The sequence below is a fragment of the Micropterus dolomieu genome, linkage group LG01, assembly GCF_021292245.1.
Source record: "Micropterus dolomieu isolate WLL.071019.BEF.003 ecotype Adirondacks linkage group LG01, ASM2129224v1, whole genome shotgun sequence".
Taxonomy (NCBI): domain Eukaryota; kingdom Metazoa; phylum Chordata; class Actinopteri; order Centrarchiformes; family Centrarchidae; genus Micropterus; species Micropterus dolomieu.
The window spans coordinates 32,684,078-32,705,965 of NC_060150.1; the positions used below are offsets into that span (position 1 = coordinate 32,684,078).

The 21,888-nt window shown below is 39.9% G+C and overlaps 1 protein-coding gene across 1 annotated transcript in view; it reads right to left on the reverse strand.

The window, feature by feature from the left end:
- Positions 1 to 21,888, reverse strand: part of tpk1 (thiamin pyrophosphokinase 1) — a 48,660-nt gene that overhangs the window by 21,469 nt on the left and 5,303 nt on the right. The window contains exons 3-4 of the mRNA XM_046065885.1: positions 20,686 to 20,760; positions 7,186 to 7,255 (exon numbers count right to left, since the gene is read on the reverse strand). Coding sequence (XP_045921841.1) covers positions 7,186 to 7,255; positions 20,686 to 20,760 — 145 coding nt within the window. The remainder of the gene's footprint in view (positions 1 to 7,185; positions 7,256 to 20,685; positions 20,761 to 21,888) is intronic.

Consider the following 21,888-nt stretch of genomic DNA (forward strand, 5'->3'; position numbering starts at 1 on the left):
TGTGTGTGTGTGTGTGTGTGTGTGTGTAAAGAATAGGACCACGCAGGGATGCGGTTGCCACTATCTAGAGGCATTAACAGGTCTGACATTACGATTTCATGGTTGGTTGGGTGGTGTGTTTGTTTGTGTGCGTGTACGTGTATTTATGTGTGTGTGTGTGTGTGTGTGTGTGTGTGTGTGTGTGTGTGTGTGTGTGTGTGTGTGTGTGTGTGTGTGTGTGTGTGTGTGTGTGTGTAAAGAATAGGACCACGCAGGGATGCGGTTGCCACTATCTAGAGGCATTAACAGGTCTGACATTACGATTTCATGGTTGGTTGGGTGGTGTGTTTGTTTGTGTGCGTGTACGTGTATTTATGTGTGTGTGTGTGTGTGTGTGTGTGTGTGTGCACGTTCCACAGCAAAAGGCGAGAATGATGTTCCGGTCCGTTGCAGAAAGAGATACAGAAGGATTATTCCCCCCCCCGCATTCACATTTACACCAACAAGATACAGCAAGACAAACAGAACAGCAATTGTATGCAATCTACTGCCACACACACACACACACACACACACACACACACACACACACACGCACGCATAAAGACAATCAACCATAACCCTTCCTGAGCTGGACAAAAAAATATGATCCAGGTAAATACTTTCCTTGTCCACACAAACACATGCACAGGCACTGAGATGTGCACACACACACAATGTGCACAAACATCTGCAAATAGGCAGGGACACACAAGCACATGCACACTTGACTTTCCACCCTCTTTATAATACAGGACGCCACAATTGCATCTCCATTCAGAAATAACCTTCATGTGACAGACGGGACGAGACGTGACACTGGGCCCGATCAGAGCTTTACACACACACACACACACACACACACACACACACACACACACACACACACACACACACATCCCATTGTGACCTGTGTGCATAACTCCAGCGGCTGACAGTAATTGACCAGGCGGGATTCTAAATTCTGCATTTGTGTCTGTGTGTGCGCGAGCGTAAATGCTGTTTGCGTGTGTGTTTGCGTGTCTGGGTGTTGTGTGTCTGACAGTCCTCACTTCCACATTAATATTAACTGACACTTTAATTTGGATGGGAAATAGAGCATTTTACCGCCAGTTTGTCTGAGGATTGGGTGGCGGGGATGGCTGTATGACCTTTGCCTGTGTTTGTGTGTGTGCGCGTGTGTGTGTGTGTGTGTGTGTGTGTGTGTTTGTCAATCACCCTGCTTGTGTGTCTCTGCATCCTCTTTGCCTGCTTTTTTTTCTCTCCTCTCCCCGACAACCCACACCTCTCCATCCCATGGTGTCTACTGCTTTGCACTCTCTTCCAATCTCGTCTCATTTCTGCTCTGAAATACTTACTTTTCTGTGTAATTGAAGCAACTTACCTCCATCTAACCACTTCATTAAGATTTTTTTTTTTAAAATGCTTCTCCTATTCTTGTACTTTCTTCATGTCTATTTCTCTATTTTCCATCAAACTAAGCTTGACACCATCCTTCCATACGACCACTTAATTACAACATAATGTTGCTTTGTTTATATTCTCTCACATCTTTCATCATCTCCTGAATCACATCATGACAAACTCTTTTCATCACTCGAGAAGATGTTGCTCTGATTGCTCCTCTCATCCTTCCCATCTCCCAATCAGAGAGGACAGCCTGTGAAGGGGTGGAGGAATTATTTTGGATGACATCATTAAGGACTCATATACCTAAACAAGCCAAAGCAAAGGACTTTGACACGTTCAGCTCTCTGAACCAAACCTTAAACATCCATGTAAAAAACAACCATTTCATCGTTTTTGTTAGGGTCTTAAGGGGTATTTTGTAGGCACTGACAAATGACCTAATTTGTCATTCAAATACGAGGACTTGTTGGTTTGTAGATGAAAGTTTTTATTTTGTAGATGTGAACTCGGTTTATGTGTCTGGTTTCATAAGAAAGCAGTGCTGCAAAAGGAAGGCATGAAAATAAAACAATCAGTGCTAACAGTGATCTTATTATCCGACTACAACAAAGAATCTAATTAGCAAGACCTCAAGGCATTTCATTGCATGCTGATGTACATATGTCTTTAACATGTTTATGTTCATCTGTATTGAAATAATAAAATTAAAAAAGTTTGTGCATGATTGTGAAAGCATGTGTGTCTGTAGTGCCTGGATTTGTTCATCCAGCAGTGATCCAGTGATTTGTGCTCCAACAGTGCCTAATCCCAAAGTTAATGCTTGATGCTTATAGGTCCTATGGTTATTACCACTACTGGTGATTAGTCTGATAGCCTCATAGTCATAATTCCACACACTCCTCATCCCCAAAACACACACAGCACACACACATACTTACTTTATTAACTTTCAGAATTACTCTCAGGGCTACTATCTGTACTAGAGAGAGTCAGAGAGAAAAGAAAGAGGGAGGGTGTAATTATAATTTTAATAAACCTTAATTGTTACAATTCTAATATATATAAACTTAACAGAAACTAATGATAGCACAACACACATTTTGTAAAAACAAAAGTGTGTGTAACATAGCAAGTATAGTGAAGGAATATCTTGGCAAAAAAACACAAGAAAACTCGTTTGGCTTTGAGCTTCTTGATAAAATATGATATGATAATAAAGAGCAACATAAAATCAGTAATAGTGGCTAATTGCTGGAGATTAAGAACTGAATTTACTACTAACAGAACAGACCTACTGCATTAACATTACATATTAAATATTATGCCCACCTAAGGTACAGTTGTGAAATGACTCAGCATATTGCTAATTTCTAAGAGCAATGAAAGCAATTACGAGGAAGGAGCCTTTACTTACCAGCCATCAGTTAGTTCGTGAGTGTTTTGAACCCCCTGCCCGGTTTAATTTGTAGTGTAATCCTCGTAATTGTTGGCCTGGGATCCTGTTTTTAGGTCACATAATTGTCGATATCCCAGCAGTGAAACAGTTCCCAAGCTGTGCCAATTTTATTACAGCATATCTGAACACAGCTTGTAATGGATGATATGATGATTACAATACATTTTGTTGAAAATATTTCTAAAAACATATAAAAAAATCAGCCTTAGAAGTCTTGGCTGACCCCATCTGCATATGAAGTCACCTCGAATGGGGTCCTGAACACAATGCTAAGAGATACGGACCGAATTAAAATACTAATTCTGGTGAGCATAAAGAATAGAACGTGTGATATGTAAATGAGAAAACATGGACATGACAGGCAAACAGAAAGAGAGACTGCCAGAGTTAGCTCTTAGCCACTAAGTCTTATAAAATAAGTAGTCTCGCGCTTGACAACTTCATTTTCTGAGGCTGACAACATTATCTCCCCAAAACTGAAATGCATACACAATCATGTGCTGACACAACTATGCTCTGAAAATCTCTTGACACTGACATTCACAAATCTGCATCTCCCAGTAACTCTACACACACACACACACACACACACACACAGACCGACACACAGCTGCAAATTTTATAAACTCAGCTTGTGTACAATTTCCTCCTCCCACATTCAGCCGTGTTCCTCTCCCTGTTCATCCATCTCTTGACTTCTTCTCCTCTCAGAGGATTTGATTAGATGCACAAATTAGACAAAATGCAATTTTTCATTTTGAAATGATGAGGACACAAAGTTCGATTTACAGGACAGCCGGAGGTCTCAGCTCCGACAAAAGGGCCTGAGCCCACATGAAAGCAATTTTAGTGCAAGTTTGGCATGAAATGATAATTTACCATTTAATTTTATGAGGTGAGAGCTTTCCATTGCTGACAGTTGCTCAGAGGTCATGTTGGTGAGCTTATAACTGTTTGAATATCAGTGTGTTAGGTTTGAGTAGGAGCAGCTATGTGCATTCCTTTGACTGATGAGAGTTCTGTTAATTAACGCGTCCTTGTGTGTGTCTGATAAGGAAAAACAGAGAAACCATGTTGTATTGTCATATATCAATAATGTCTTAAGCAAACAGTACAAAACGTGCTGCACATTTGGCTCCTAGTGGCAGATTCTTCACAGCTGGAGCAAAGGGCCTGCAAAGTTATATAAACCACTGAGTCACTACCTTCATTAGCTAAACAAAACATTATTTTAGATCAGTACAGCTTTAAGAGACAGAAATTGAGAGCCACATTCACCTGAGCTCACAGCCCCTAAAACCTATGAGTCCCAGCATTAACTGGATGCAGATTTTTGGTTAGGTTTTGCGTGGAACTTGGCTCTCTGCTGAGTAGTTAGTGGCTGATTCTGCCAGTTGACCAACCTCAAACTGAAGGTCTGTTTATTAAATGTGCAAAATGCCTATCGATGATAAAAACAACTTCTTGTCTGGCGCTAACACAGTAAGTAGCAGATTCAGAATAATCACAAAGTAAAAGACAGATCGAATCTACAGAGACAAAGCCTGTGAGGATGAGCAACACTTACAAAGGCACAATTACGGGGCTTTGAGGCAATTTCATATAACTATGCAAAGGTGGTGCTTGAGATTTAGTACCAGGAAAAGAACAAATAAGTTACCCAGATTTCTGAGAATTGAGCAACTGCTTGAACAGAGTGATCAAGTCAGCCAGAGTGAACACGTCACCCATGTATATCATCAAAGAATGGTTTAAAAACAGTGGAGATAGGAGCATACATATATGTCAAGAGAGATAACAACTTAAGAGGAAAAACTGCTAATAGAAAATCAATGATGTGTGGTGTGAGTATGTTACATACAGTGAAGTTGAATCATTGTCATTTCAGTTGTCAGGAGAGGCAGAAAGCCTTAGCCTGACGTGCCCCCCCCTCCTCTCTTCACCCTTAATGACTACCATTAAGGCTATTTTGACAGAAAATTACGTGGCGCCTTTCTTTTAACTGTGGGAGGCCGTCCGCCCACTCTCTTCTTGTGGCAGAGCAGTAGGCTATGGAGGCTGGCCGGAAACTTTATTATCCTCATTATTTTCTGATGGAAATGCACAGTCAAGGCAGACATGGACAAATACACACACCTATCACCTCACCTAAGGCCACTGCTTTTTCAGAGGGGTTTGTCATCGTTTAGATTTCCAAAGAAACAGCTTTGAAAAAAAATGAACGCTACAATTTTAGTTTGCCCTCCTCAAACACAGTTTCCCTTACAGGCAAATGAAATGCAGTGACAACAAATCTGACCTTAGTTACATCTTCACCAGCAGAACTGCAGTAAACGTGGTCAAATTGATGTTTGCGCACGGGCTTCCCTTTTTAAAACTGGATCTTAAAAGCTGACATGTTCCTCTGCATTTATGGGAAAGGTGTAAGTCCTAACATGTCCACTCACACACATAAACGGAAACTGGCACAACTCTGCTTGGCTTCATTTCATTCCAAAATAATGTTTATCAAACAATCTGTCGTTTTTATTAATCTTTAATTGTGGGTTGCTTTTTCCTGCATCTCTCTTATTTGATTACGTGCTGCTGCTGTTGTCTGTGATACCAGTATTCATAAAACTTGGCTTTGATTGATCACTTGCATCTCCTTCTCCCTTCCTCCCCTCCTCTCCCTCTCTGTAGTCCATTAGTTATGGTAATGTTAGGTTAAATACATCTTAACTTGCTGATGATTGATTTACACAGCCCCACCCGTAAAACACTCCCTTCGTCTTTTCGCCCTCCTCCCCTTCTTCGCTTTTGTCTCCTCCAGTCTCCACCCTCCCTGTGTAATGTATAACTTTTCGGGTTGCGAGCAGTCAGGCTAAAAGGCAGGCCTGGCTGTCAGCTCCACTGTGCGGGCTGCTGACAGAGCTCGGACAAGAGAGTCAGAAGATGAATCTGCCGTGTCACACAAACAGACAGAAGTATGAGCGATGCCTCTGCCAGCAGGCCTAACATGCTCAAACTCACACTCTGAGATGGAGACACATGACTAGCTTTATTTTTAAAATACAGGGGGGGGGAGATTGTAAACCCACAAAACACATACATGGTTGTCCTACTGCACTAGCGAGGACCTCATTCATTCTCTCCTCTCCAACAACAACTGTAACTCTCAGTATTTGCAAACTCTTAACTCAAACCTAGCTCTAATCCTAGTTCTAACTGTGCACCCTCATTCCCACCTAAAAACATGACTAAACATTTGAAAACTATTGCTGTTTGTTAAGCATTTACTGTGACAGTCATCACTGCAGTGTGCAATTCAATTATTCTACCTCCTCCTGTTTATGATCTTGACTGGCTGAGATTGTTTATCCTCCAAACAAACACCCTTGTCTTTTGGGTTTTTTTTTTCAATTGAAGCATGTACTGCTGCTGTCTGTGTGGAGGTGTTTTATATCAGTGTTTGCACTGAATGTTGACCAATCAGGTAAAGTCTACACCATATAATTTCCTGTAGTAGTTGTGTTACAATTACTGGTTTTGGCTTTATCTTGAAATGTTTGACCTGGCAAACATTATGAACATTAATAGCAAAGTGTGCATGGTCTTCCACCACAGTTAATGTGATGTTTTTAGTGTATCAGTCAACCATACACATTGATTTAATAACCTAGTTGTAAGACCGAGGCCTAATCTCAAGGACCAGACTAAGTTTACCCACTGAAAAAGTGTGAATGAAAAATGTCCTCACTTTAGATGTCTACAACTTAAAAAGGGCTGCTGCGATGAAAGGATTGTGAGAACATGCACGCAGACAGACAAACACAGACACACATAACATCACATTCACAGCCTGACAAAATGCACACTCATGCTCATACTCGGGGTGTTAATGTGAAAGCCTCAACACTTCAGGGACACCGTGAACCCCAGATCCATCTCCATCCTGACAGCAGTCCTCCATTAGCCGCACACACACAAAATGTGGTTGTGGAATGCACACATACAGTACTTTGTCAGAAACACACACACACACACACACATAACGTTAATACATAGAGTGCATATTCTCACCAGGAACACACACACACACACACACATGCAACCAAACACATGGTTGCTGAATGCACAATTACAGTGCTACTCTGCTGCCACTGTTTTTGGTCAGAAACAATGCTATTAAAAACAGTGTGCACTTTTTTTCAATTTTATCAAATTTTTCCCAAACATAACCACACTACTACATACATAAAGGAAACATAAGTGAAAATACAAATTAACTAATGCAAATGTGGAACACAAGACAGACTCACCTTTCTCGGTCTCCAGCAGTGATGTTATAAAGGTGATTGGCAGCTCCATCAGCACATGCCCTCAAGACAGCTACAGAAAGGCAGATAGAGTGATACTTTAGTCAGTGTAACTGGGCAATTCGTTTCAAATGAAGGGTACACCTTGCATTCACTGAAGACACATTTCTGCCTTTTAAAATATAACCAAGTTATTGTTACATGTGACCCAGTTTAAACTGGTATAAAGGTCACAATAAACCAGTTTCCACTTATGCAGAGGTGAGCTTAGGGTATGTGTGTCCACTTAACTTTAGAATTTTTCAATTCTTAAGTCAATTTTTTATGTTCCTATATGTGCACCACCTTAGTCTTGTCTAAGTGGTGGCATGTAGGTGTAATTTCCAGTCTCATTCGGAAAGCCTCACCGCAGACATGAAACACCACTTCTGATTAGTTCAACAAGAGTGGGACTGAAGCAAGAATGGCACATAGTGACAACAAATGGAAGCAAGGAATTAGGAAAAGTGACGTACCATTAATGCGCACAAGTTGTACAAGAATTTTCATTTCAAGAAATTATGGCCTAAGATATGGCCTTGTACACTGTGTGTCGTTCGCAGCAGCCATATCACACATGTGGCAAAATTCCACTACCACTCTTAATATATATTGCATGCTCTCTCTCCCTGTGCTGCAGTTTCTTTGCAAAAAGTGTCCATGGTTTTTGTGAGTACACCTACAGCTTCTGTAGTGGGGCTGCACAATAAATTTATTGAAATCGCAATATGGCTTACTACAATTTTCAAAATGCAGGGGGGCAATATTTGTTAAAGACGAAACGTGCACGAAAATACTGTTTTAAACTAAATGTTGTCGTGCTGCACAGACGTCCTGGCCGACACATCATATTCTACAGACTTAAGGAGACCTCTGTTTGGTACAAATCCTCTCAAAAATAATTTTGTATAATAATAATAATCATACCTTGATCATTTTTTACATCAGCCTGATGGCTTTCTTCTTAAAGGCAACACACCTGCCAAACTATGCAATGCACAGACTTATTTTATGTTTAGACAAGAGCCATATAAATGTAATGTTATTATACAGTGATATACAAAGATGAATATTCAAGTTTGTTGTTGTAAACTGTACTGTACGCTGGGTTTATTTAAAGTTTGTTGTCAGTCTGGCAGTAAATGTACAGTGTAGGTCAGAGCATGTCCGTTAATAAAATGGATGTCTGTTTCCAGTCTGGAAGTTGAGCAGGACTGGACGGGGCGGAGTCACGTGACCACACACTCACTAGTATGTTTATAAGGGGAAAGTACATGAACACACACTGTAGAGAAAATATTTATAAATAACCAAAATAACCGACATGGTAACATTTAGAGGCTCTGAATTTCAGTTTCGAATACTTTTCAATTAATTGTAAAGCCCTACACAACACTACAAGTTAAATAAATACACTTACTTCAATCATTAAAAAACACTTTTTTGAATTTTTTTGAAAAAGTTTGAATTAGGCCCAAATTAGTTAGAAAGAAACCATCTTTCTGCCAAGGTAAACTTAATAAATAGCACTCTACACAAACAAGTAAATCTTGATGGTTAAAAAGTTTGATTTGACCTTTTTAAGGCAGTCAGTGAAAGAGCACTTATCTTTTCTGATTTTAAAAACAGACAAATGAGGCGGTTACTTGCTATTCTTAAAATGGCATTCAAGTTGCACTAAATTAGATGCAAACTATTTGCAAATGTATGCTCTTTCATGGCCTCCATTCTATTCAAATTGAACAGGCAGCCTATTTTTTAAAAGCTTTTTTTCTGTTTGGGGCTGTTGTGGCGCACATAGGGGAAAAACTTCAAAGAATCAGCTGTAGTTTTCAACTTGTACCTAGTTTAAAACTAACTAAAGCCTGCACCAAAGAGACGGGCAACTGTTGTACACGTTTTTCTGTCCCATCGGCGTTCTTTCTCCAACTGTGTCCATTCCCCAAGTGTGCACATGCCCGTGTGCATGTGATACAGGATATGGTACAGGATAAGCTACCTCTTCCACATGTGATCTGGTTTACTGCATGTGGCCATGTGCCTGCATACAAGTCACTACAAACAATCTGGAAAAGTCAAAGTGAGATGAATTTCACCCTGATTTGAATTTCGCTTCACTTTTCTAAACACTAATTCACCATTTTATCACACACACTTTGCTCACACTGGTTTGGACCCTGTCTCGCCTCCAGAACCAGACTTTATAGCATCATGCATCTCAGCAGCTGTCTTATAAAAACCGTAATAGTCAGATTTCTCTTAAAGTAATGCTGATTAGCATTATAACAACAACAGCGGTGGCTCCTAATGCAAAGGGCTGTGGGGGAAAAACACAGAGTCATCCAACAAAGAATTTGAACCTGGTTCAACTTTGGCTGCGACACATCGAGTAACGCTCTGCGCTGGACAAAATGATATGTGCAAGCAAGAACACATTCCTGGTAGATTAGTTTGTAACTTGAACAGAGCATTTCTATACTGTATACCTCACAAGCATCCATTTGGAAGAAAAATGTTTGCTGCCGTGACATCTGTCCAGAGCTGAAAAATCCTCTCATAGCAGCCGATTTTTCATTGGTGAATGCAAGCCTTAGTCTGGGGAAGCTGTGGTTACATGCAGACTAAAATGTACTGTGTTTCCTGAGGCCACCCAAATGTCTTTAAAGGCCATGCACACCTATGCATCACAGGTGATTTAAATTTTGCTGCCCAATTAGGCGTCTTCTCAGCTCTATACAGACTGCTTGACTGACATCTCCCTCAGTGCCCTGTTAGGGTGACACTAATTACACCTTTATCATTCTTATTAACCTTTGTCACAACTTGTGTTTTTCCAGTTATGACATACCAAAATATCTGCAGTGAAAAAGGTCTATTAGTTCAAGATGCGGTGACCTAACGAACACCACAGCGTAGCTTTGCCCATCTTCAAACTGATCATAGGTGTAATGTAAAAAAAAATAACTGAAAGCACCTGTCTGGGTGTGCAGGGCCTTTAATGCATTATGTTCAAGTCAATTTCTTTTAATAGTTTAGGGGCGAATTCACAAAGAATGAATTGCAGCCGCTGACTGCACCATGAATCACTTGCAACCACTATATGCCCTGTCTCAAGGTCCGTTCCACAAAGCTATTGCCCTAATGATATTACAGCGCAAACATGCCCATTATGTCTTGCAGCAAGTGTAATTTGCCCTTGTTTTGAGGCATCTGCACAATCCTTTTGTGAATTTGCCCCTTAAACCTTTAGCATTTACATGCAAGTATGCTAGCTAACACTCTTTTTCTTCCCTGCCTTTGATGCCGTATTCTAGTTACCGCCACCGACTGTCGATCAGTGGAATAGCTTGAAATGATCATCGTCAGTTTAATATTTAACACTTGTCGGTTTTGACAGCTGGTACCTTTAATAGCTCCACGTCAAAGTCTGGTTCATCCCAGTTCTGGGATATGTTGGAGAGCTTATTTAGGCAGACGTTTCACGGTTTTGATCAAGTCAAAATCACCAAAGATGACAATGCAGTAGAGAGCACAAAGAACTGAATGTCTGTCCAAAGCGCCAGCCACAATAGGCAGAGTTAGGGACCGTCTTAGTGCAATATGATCCATTTAAATCTTAAATAATGGTTTTTCAACATAGAAATCTTAAACCACTGCCAATTTAGATAGTGACAACTCTTAAACAGTTTGTAAAAAAAAAAAAAAAAAGTTCATAAAATGGATTAATCATGCACATTGCAAGGTTGTAATTGCAATAGCTTGCTCATTTATCACCTAATCACCTTTCATCTGTCCTGGACATCCTCTAACAACTTTCACAGCTGTTAGCTGTTTTTTGAAATGTTCGAATGTTTATATTAAACATTGGAATTATTGTATTGTATATTGTATGTATTGTTGTTTTTTTAACCATGGTATCGAATTGGGTATAAATTTTAAATTTATTAAATAAATTTTAAATTTATTAAATTAAATTTTCTTCGCCAAACAGGTGTTTAACTATCTACATGACGATACTTTGTGTTTCCTTTAGACTACATAGACCACACTTCAGGTCAATATAAATTCACATTTTTGTAAACTTTGCATTACCCCCATATTCACGGCCATTATGTCCATACATCGTGCACAAATTATCACCTTGACCTCTAAAAATATCTTTATCAACAATGCAAACTGTGTCACACCTATATACTGTAAATGTGCATGCTAACACAGACTCACACATACACTAAAGTAGACTCGATTATCAGAATTAAATAGAGACGAATGATTATTCCAACAGAGGGGGATTTCCTTCTCAATCTGAGAGAATACAGAAGTATTTGCGGTGATGTAAATAAGACACTTATACACAAGGTAGTGCTTTTATTCAGAACCATCACCACCTGCTGTCAATGTTCCACGTCAAGAAATGATTGGAATGTAAATTAGTCATTATCTCTGACAGAGTGCAAAGGCTGAGAAACTTTTCAACTGACAACTTTTCGAAAAACAGAGAAACTCCTCTTTAAGCCTGGTGGTGACAGACTGTAAAGCTATCAGTCATTATCTGTGTATAAGTACATTCTCACACACACACACACACACACACACACACACACACACACACACACACACAGAATAATTTCAGACTTAGGGTTCTAGAACAGTTACTTCGGTCTGTCAATCATTTACTCAGCTCTGTTTGCATGGCATGCCATTAAAACACACACAGCTCCAGTAAATCTGAGATGTTTAATGTGATTTGTGTGGCTATAACATAACAATCAAATGATCTACTTTTCATTCCATTTGTATAATTTCCCATTATATGCATTTTCTGACCATATTTCATACACACTGTGGTGTAACAAAAGGTCAGTCAGTCTTATATCATGTGAGACTTCTCCTTGCTAATGCTAAGCAAAAAGTCCCTTACCGCTCAATATTAATGAGTAGTCATTTTCAATCATTTCAAACTGATAATTTTGTATTACATTCTGAATCTTTATGTTGGGTTTACCGCAGCATTTTCAATGCCCCCACTAACATCAGAAGAAACTATGACAACTTCATACAATATATTATCCTTTTAGGCTTCAGGGAAAATGAGAATTGGCACTTCATTACACAGTAAAGGCCATGTATTAATAATTGAGGTGACTGTTTAAACTGCCGTATTGATAACAAGATGACATGTGTCAGGATGTGTCAGTTTCTGTTCAGTAGGTGACTTTCTGATCGATTACGTCATAGATATGCTGTGGAGTAATCACAATCAGATACTTACATGTGAGAAAAATACTTGACGATGCACTATAGGTCAGACAACACGCCTACATTAGTCTGATAATCACCAGTTGGACACAGTTGGGGCTGCCCGTTAATTGGAAGGTCGGCGGTTCAATCCCCGGCTCCTCCAGGCTGCATGAAGTATCCTTGGGCAAAATACTGTTCCGCCAGTGTATAAATGTGTGTGAATGCGATGTAATGTAAAAGCGCTTTGAGTGGTCGAAAAGTCTAGAAAGGCAATACAAATACGGAGCATTTACATTTACAATACATCCTATACAGTCTGGTCCAGTTGAAGTTTGAGATTGGTATTGACCAGCTGGACTTGAAATGGGTATCATCAATAGCCGTGATAGCAAACCATTTTCCTATGGGAAACCCTGTACTTTTTTGTACTGCTTTGCATTTATCAGTAATTTATTTTATATTTTATGTTCCTGTGCCACAGTAAATAACTTTGTTCCCTGTATTAAGGTCAAAGACTTTAAGTGTGCAACCATATTTTTATAGCTTTAATCGTCTTTGTGTCTTCATGTCAAACAGGGGTCACGACCCAAATCTTCTGTCGTAGAATATGTAATTTTATATCTCTGTAATGGTATAATTCATGCTACAGTAGCCTAATTGTTCTGTAAATTCAATTAAGAAATGGTTTAAAATGACCGTACTTCCGTGCAAACAAAAAAAAAACCTCCTGGTCTGTAGTTACAATTTCACTCTCCTCCTCCATGTTTTCTTGTCACTTTCTTCTTCTATGACAGGTGGCAAATCAGTTTAGAGGTGCGTTACCGCCACCAACCGACATCTCGTCACATGAGAATGGGGTAAGTAGTCCTGCTGCCCAAATCATGTGTACGCAATATCACAACCCTGATTTGCTACATAGCCTGCCCGGAATATATAGCAGACACTAAGAGAAAGCTCCTGCAGATGGTGGAAACAGTTTTGCCAAATCTCTGCCGGTGGACACATTTCTACTGTTACACAGTATATACAACCATATTCCCCAAATAGTGTGCCTCTGCTGTTGTTTGAAGGTTGCTGTTCTTGACACAACTTCGTACTACTAAGTCACACGAACATGTCAGTTTATTCAAACGTTGATTTGCATTGTAAGAGAAACTTTCAAATGCCTGTTGGAGCATCTGTCTTTCAAGAACTCTCAACATTCAATTTGTCATCACAGTAAATGGCAAAAGTGGGTAAACTCAACTTGATAAAGATTATCTCTCCATCTGCGCTCCTTCCACAGGCGTTGACTATACAATTACTGTCATTCTCCCACTGAAAACAACAAATTGCCGGCTATTTGAAGCACGCCACAATTGTGAATGCAAAAGCCTAACCAACTCCCATCTACCTTTTCTCTTCACAGCATAAGAAGATGACAAACAAACTCAACAGAAAATTCTAAGAGACATAGCTGTTGTGTGAATCCTGACGGTGATATGATGCCAGCAGTGCAGGCACAGCAGAAGCAGTCACAGATGACCTTGTAAATTAACTAGTCATAATAATCCCTTCCTTCCATTATTCAAAACCAACTCCTGTCACTCACTCTGCTGTGTGACAGATACATGTGGTGGGCAGGAGATAATGCACTTCCACACGCAGTACTAAAACTGTCATTTCAATGCCTTTTAATCATCTATGTCGCTGTGGAGTTCTGACACAGAAAAGATGCATGTACACGTTCATGCAGAAACACACACACACACACACACAAAGGATATGGGGGTATATTCTATAGCAGGACAGTATTGATGACGTTAGTGGTGAGGATTAATGCCTGTCAGGTTGGGGCTTTAGCGCAGTATAGGAGAGGGCAAACGGTCACAGAGAGTGGTGAAAAGATTATTATCCTTATTATGATGCCTTGACGCCCTCCCTTTATCTATCAGTCCATGTCTCCCCCTCCATCTGACACCCTGTCTCCAGATCCACCCTGATCTCTACACCTTGCCTCAAATCTGATTGATTTCCCACCTAATTTTCTTTCTCTCCAGCTCCACTCTGTTACTCTTTAGTCTTCTGCTCCATCTTTGTTATTCTAGGTGGCACACTTTCACCAGCTCTTCCAATCGTTCTCTTCTTCCTCCCATTGACAGTTACAAGAATTTCCTTTTTAGCTTTCTTTTGATCTCTGTCGAAAAGTCCTCCCTAACTCCTCGAATTCTCCACATATCTAGTTACTCCATCGGACACGTGTGCTTAAATGCCGAAGCGCAGAAGCGTGTACGCGCACGCCAACGCACTGCAGCTACATCACCCAAACGACCTTGACTGCAAGGCTGATCCTCCACTGGCTGATGGGGTGATGCTCAAAAACGTCAACTTCAGCAAGCAGCTCCACATCGACAAATGATTAAAAGAAGCACTTTAAGATTTTTTGTCTTGTAGAGACAGTTCCCTTAACTGATAACTTTATTGATTCACTTGTTTGCGTTGTTACACGGTGAGTTAAGCTGTGAGTAAGTAAATGAGGGACTGATTTACTGAGTGAACGACTGAGTGTATGTGAATGACTAGATGAGCAAGTGGGTGATGGTGTAGATCAGGGAGAGGGTGCGTGAGTGAGATAAGCAGCTTGATCCCACCTCACAACATCACGCTCTGCACCCGTAAATGAGTTTCCCTTTGATCCGTGTTGCACTCTTCTAGCCTCCATCGCTCCTTTGCTCCCTGCTGCTCTACCTCTCCCACAGGTGATGAGGGGGCCCAGGGGCAGCACATCAGAGGACCTGAGAGTGCCGGTGTGTACGTGCATGTGTGTGTGTGCGAGAGAGAGAGCGAGAGAAGAGAGAGAGAGAGAGAGAGTGCAGATGTCTGTGGCTGTAAGGGTGGAGACGTCGCTACGAGGCCTATAGGTGAACAACCATCTGGAGAGTGACACACACTCAGGACACGCTCATGCGCACACCGACATCTGTTTCGCTCATAAACAACATAAAAAATACATGGCATATCAAGTGAGGAATGATAAACTTGCTACAAGCGTGTTTACTGATCTGAGATCCGCCATTCATGCACCATCATTGTTGTGTCAAAACTCCTTCAAGTCCCATGTGCACCGCTGCCAAGAGCAAAACTGATCAAGAAAGCTTCCCAATTTCTGACATCCATACCACAGCATCACTTGCAGCACATTTAAAAAAAACTAAAACGTCTGAGTGGCCTTAAGTGGGAGCAAATGTACAAATCTGCCATATGACAATAAGGTTGCCTTGTGATTCTTGTTTGTGTATTAGTTATTAAGTTTTGAATGTGAAAAACATTTATGAGACAATTTGCAAAAGGATATGCAAAACCACAATGTGTTTGTGTAAGATTGAATCCCTAGAGTATAGCAGTTAAACTTTGCTCATCTGGTCACAGTGTGGATAAAAAGTAAGGTGATTAAAGCTATACATCAATTTCAAAACACTGTTGAGGGTCACTTACAATCAACAGGGTGTAAAGACTCTATTATAAGTCAAATTATCTCCCAATGTTAGTGGAAAACAGATCACTTAAGCTCAATATTGAATCTTCAGTGAGTCTTCAGTTTAGATTAAAAATTACAAATGATTCAGGTGCATTTCAAAATCAAACAGCAACTGCAATTTTCTGCAAGCAATATTACCATATTGTGCAGACCTACAGAAAAATGGCCTTTCCCTTTACTCTAGATTTAGATTCACTTTAGTAACTAGCTCATGATCTGCATAGCAAAGCATTATGACCGTCTTGTTTAACATGGTGTATTATTCTATTCCTTCTATTGTTTTGTTATGTTGTCCTTTTTTGGATTGACCTTTGTAACAACCTGTCTGTTCATTAATGCGCACTGTCCCTTTTTTAAATAAATAAAATAAATTAGAGCCAGACCGATATGAGATTTTTAAGACCAATTTTAAAATCCGATATTCCAATATGTCAGCCGATATTCTTTTTTTCCTCCTCCTTTCCAGAAACACATAACATAAGCAAAGATTATCCTTAACATTTGTTATGTGTAGTTGAGAGACCTCCTCAAGATAACATAGCAGTTTAAAAGTAAACTGTTTACTGTAAATTGTTTTGGATATAAGGCTTTCCAAACATGTGCTGCCAACAGTGGAGCAGTAGAGTGGATATACTGTGCAACAACAACACTCATAACAAGTTTGATGGATCCATCTTAGTTTCTTTTTTACAGTGTTTTTCAATTGCTAACCTGCATGGGTCAAAACTGAAGTCACATTGTCAAAACTCTTCACACAGTCAGCGCAACAGAAGTGTATGTGGACCAAACTGTGAATCATTTTTCATTGCTTTCACACAAAATGCAGTCAATAACCCGTTTCTCCAAAATTCATGAACTCTTTTCTCATTACTACTTCACCACCTGCAAAACACTGTATATCTGCAGCACATTTTTCAAATGCTAACACACTGAGTCCAAAACTGTTAAAAACACATTCAAAACAGATTTATGGTAAATGTACTGCATTTCTGCAGTGACCAGATTAAAATAAGTAGAAAATCTTAGAAGGCAGACAATATCACTTTTGGAAATTTGGACAATTGCCAGAGTCCTGGAGAAACATAAAATAAGGACAAAGCAGTTGTCCACTGTACCATTCGAGAGAAACTGTGAACGTGTGAAAGAACGCCGTTATCAATATGTCCAGGTAAGATGTCTGTTCAATAATCAATTAGGGAACATACACAGTGATGCATAATGTGAAGTCCTGTAAAACTGTGTATTTACTGTATTTTAGAGAGTAATGGAGCTGGAAGCCAGGGAAACTGCACATACATTCATCTTTGTGGCTGAAGCTGGATTCAACCTGGCAAAAACACGCCGCAGGGGAAGAAATGTGATTGGACAGAGAGCAACAGTGGATGTCCCAGGGCAGAGAGAAGCTAACATCACGATGTGTGCAGCACTGTCCAATGATGGTTTGCTGTTACACAAACCACTCATTGGTCCCTACAATACGGAGAGGCTCATGTCTTTCCTGGATGACCTGCATAATCGCCTTGCGCCAGCGGAGGAGAGAGGAGCAAGAAACTCCCCTATCTTTGTTGTTGTGTGGGATAATGTGGCATTCCACCACTCTGCTGCAGTTACAGACTGGTTCGCTGCACATCCCAGGATGTCAGTACTACTCCTGCCTCCATACTCCCCCTTCCGAAACCCCATAGAGGAGTTTTTCTCTGCATGGAGGTGTAAGATGTATGACCACCATCCACATGACCAGATGACCTTACTGGATGCCATGAATGCGGGATGTGGAGACACTTCTCCTGTAGACTGCCAGGGTTGGATTAGACATTCCAGAAGATACTTTCCAAGATGCATCGCCAGGGAAGACATAAGATGTGATGTTGATGAGAACTTGTGGCCAAATGCAACAGAGAGGGAGGACCAGCACCCTCAAGTACTGTACGTTATGAGTTTTTGAGGTGTTTCTTATTTGTATTACTGTTTGCAGCCGTGGAATTCCAGAAATTTGTGGGGTGGGGGGTTTGGTTTCAATTTACAGTAACATTTTTCACAGTTTACAATACTATCCACAGATACAGAACAAATAAAGGATATTGAAGCAAATTGCTGCATTTCTGATGCATTCTTGTTACATATACTTTAGTACCATCAAAGTAAAAAGAAGTTATTGTTTTAGTATAATGAAAACCTAATTTATTTATTTAAGTTCTTCATTTATGTAATGCTCCCTGTTTTTAGTGTTTTGTAGGTCAGTGTGTTACGAGTGAAACTGTATGCTTTCTAAATGAGAATTGTTGCCAGTGTTTTGGTTGAACGAGTCTATTTTGAGACTTGTATGAAGTCTTTTGGTGGTTTGAGTGACTTTTGGAGGTCAGATTAAGTGTTTGGCCAAGATGCATGTTGATAATGCAGACTGTGTGAAGAGTTTTGAAAAAGTGTCTTCAGCTATGACCATTGCATCTTAGCAATTGAAAAAAAACATAATGGTCATTTATCAGCTGTTATAAACACCGATACCAATTTAATTTCTAATCTGCAATTAGCTCAAATTGGCTGATAGTTTCGGCACACCGATTTATCGGTCGGGCTCTATTCTATATTTACAGTGTAAGGCTTTTGCATCAAATACATTCCCTTTCATTTAAGAGGTATCAAAATCCTTTTGATGAATGTTTTATGTTTTTCTTTCTTTAAATCCCACATTTTCTATTTTCCTCACTTAATACACTGACCAAAGAATCTTTATCTGGAGGCAGCAGACAACCTCTGGTGTGAAATCAGATAAGGGAATTGCTTTGTCTAATGCCATTAAACATTTTCTAGAGGTCCTCTATTATTAAGGCAAAGATCAAGAGCATCTAACTAAACATGTGACTGCTGTGCGATGGAAAGAGCTCAGGTGCCTCTTGGGTTTTTCCTAAGTTGAAAAGAATATCAAAGCAGTGTTCATTAAAATTCAATCTGATATGGTATTAATCACAAGTTTGGCTTCAAAGTTACTTTGTTTACTAACATTCTTCCCTGATTGCATAAGTCTGTGTATTACATTTTTTATAAATTAGTGTGCCTACAGTTTTTTTTGTTGTTGTTGTTTCATGGTCTTAGCGTCACTCCAGAGCCACTCCATCCTTGATAAAACCACATGCGTGACAAATTCGTGAACAGTTCGGTTCATGTTCAGTTAGGCTCTGTTTCTGATCAGTTCACCAGATTTAACAGAAAAACAAAGTTTTCGGATACAGGTTGAGATGACACTGCCTGGTTTAAAGGCTCAAAGTCAGCTTTGCATATTTAACACATCACAGCCGAGCAGCACCACCGCTATGCATCAACGCATCTTGCAAGTAGCACCTCAGGGGGTCTGGAGCTCTACTCCCCTTTTCCTCTTTTTAAGATGAACCTTTAGTGCAAGTTTTTTTTTTAATTCTTATTTGTCTTTTACTCTGATAAAGAGCCTTGGAGTATTCATGAAGCAGAAGGAAAATCAAATCCATTTTGATTTCCTCTAGTTACCAACTACGAAAGAGTGGTTGGAATCTAAGGGATGGCCTTGATTCATAAACTGCCAGCTAACTTGTTAAAGTGACTGATCACAGTTTTTCCCATCTTCAACAATAATCATCAACATGTCCCTGGGGATGACCATTCAGTGAGCTTGTATTATACAAGTACTGTATGTTCGGATATGAATACACAGCCCCGGTCGTGCTTGAAATGTTCTGCCCCTTTATCCACAGAAAATTGTGTTTTTTGTTAATGTATAAGCAAGGGCTGTGCATGAATGAGAAAATCTTCACGGCGAGACACGACACATTCTGAATACAAGGGTCTTGGGCCCAGTGGGTTGTTTATGTCAACCCTGTCACTCGCCCGCTGAGTGGACACTTACTGCCACCGCCTGTGTTCACATTATTTACCAACCAATTATGTTTAGTGAATGTATACACACAGTTATCACACAATGAATCAGAATGGATGTGCCATCATTGTTGCCATGACACCTCACAATAGAGAGTGCTTTCAATGAGATTGAACGCATATAAAAACAAATTATACAGTTAAGTATATGGCTCAGTGCTGTGAAAGCTGACAGCATCTGAAAATAATGAATGAAATGCATACAGACCTTTTAAGGTATCCGTATAGCCCTTCACATACATTTCTGGTTTATATGTATACTTAAATGACACTGTTTCCGCATGTCATAGACACAGTTTAATTGTTGATGCTTGTGTCTGGAAAAGTTCAGGAAAAAAATGATGCTATTTAATGATGTTGTAAAAGAGGCAGTGTCTCAAGGGGCAACAAAAACATTGTTGCATATTAGGGCTGTGAATGCAATGGAAATGCCTTTTGTATAATAATAACTTTGTTTTGATTCTAATCATTGTTCAGGTCATGCAGCCACAGGAGTTAATAAAATAAAAAGTCACCTGTGCAGAAAGGAAAATTATTTTCTGCAAAATAGTCATTTTATGTCATCTTTCACTTCATTAAAACACACCTCACAGGAAATGTGGGCAGAGGGCAGGTAGGGGGCATTTGCAATGACATGGCAGCAATTAAGATTTTGCAGTGTGAAGGCTACACAGGCTGGAGAGCCCGTCTGATAAAAAACAAACAGGGGAATACATGCTCAGGGCAAACCGATGCAGACTGGATCCAAGTGATATATAAGGGGGCTTGTTTGATGTGTATTCCTGATGAGTGAGATATACCTTTATTCCAGAGGATGTGTAAGTAGTCCTTATCCAAAGGCTGGTTCAGAATGATCAGACAGATCCTCTGCTTGCCTGCAGAAGAAGATAGAAGGAGGGGGAAAGGGAAGCATAAGCAATCAGATAGACAAAGATAGACACATCACTATTTGCATGTTTAAAAAATAACTTTTTAAATATAGATTGGAGGATGCTGTTCGTGGCACTGAATGTGCCAAATAAAGAACAAAATTAAAACCATGGCCTGATAATGAAGTCATTATCACACTCCACACGCAGACAGGAAAATAAGGGGGAGGATTAAAAACAGAAACCATTCCAAACGAGTCAGGATGTAGACTCTTGGTTTTGTGAAAGTCCAAACCGTTTTCCCTCTCGATCCTGTGAGTGATTTGTTTGCAATCCAAATTATGCAACAATGTCCCTCAACAACAGTATCTTAACGCTCCTCGACCAGGGTCACAATCATGTCAAAGTTATTATTCATTTCTTTTAAAAGGGGAAATCTTTGCTCTTAGGCTCGCATCTCATCGATACTCATCTGAATATCATGACCTTGGTGACAGGCCATCTGTAACTACATGACATCAGAGGAAAGCCCTCCCAAAGCAGCCCAAATGAAAGTAACCTGTCATCCAATAGCTTCTGTCTTTCCTCTCAGTGTACCTCCATGCTTCTTTGTCAAAGCCTCTGTCCCAGGGTGCATCATTTCACAAATCTATTTCCTCCCTCAACCCATCCCCCCATCCATCTTGCTTTTACCTTTTCCTCTGCTCGGCTGCTAATGCAGATCCCCTGACAAATACTTTAAAATTGTCATTTTTCTATCTGCAGGAGATGAAGAGAAAAAAAATAATGGAAAACTCTGCATTCACTGACAAAGTAAAAACAGAGCTGCTAGAAAAGCCTTAATGGACCAAAGACTAAAGCAACCTCTCTTCCTCTCGCCTTCACACTTAGCCATTTCTTTGCTCATTTATCTTTCACTCTCATGTCTGCCCTCATGAAAGACTTCTCATCCATTTTTAAAGTTGTTGCCTTTGTAGCAAAGCCAGAATGCCATATGCAAGCTTAAGCAACACTCTGTGATTACAATGTCCTCTTCCCTCTTTCTTAAACTGCATTTATGTAAATTCCACACAACTGGATTCCAGTTTCAGAAAACAAGACATGGCATATAGAGCTTGTATCTTTCCTAATACA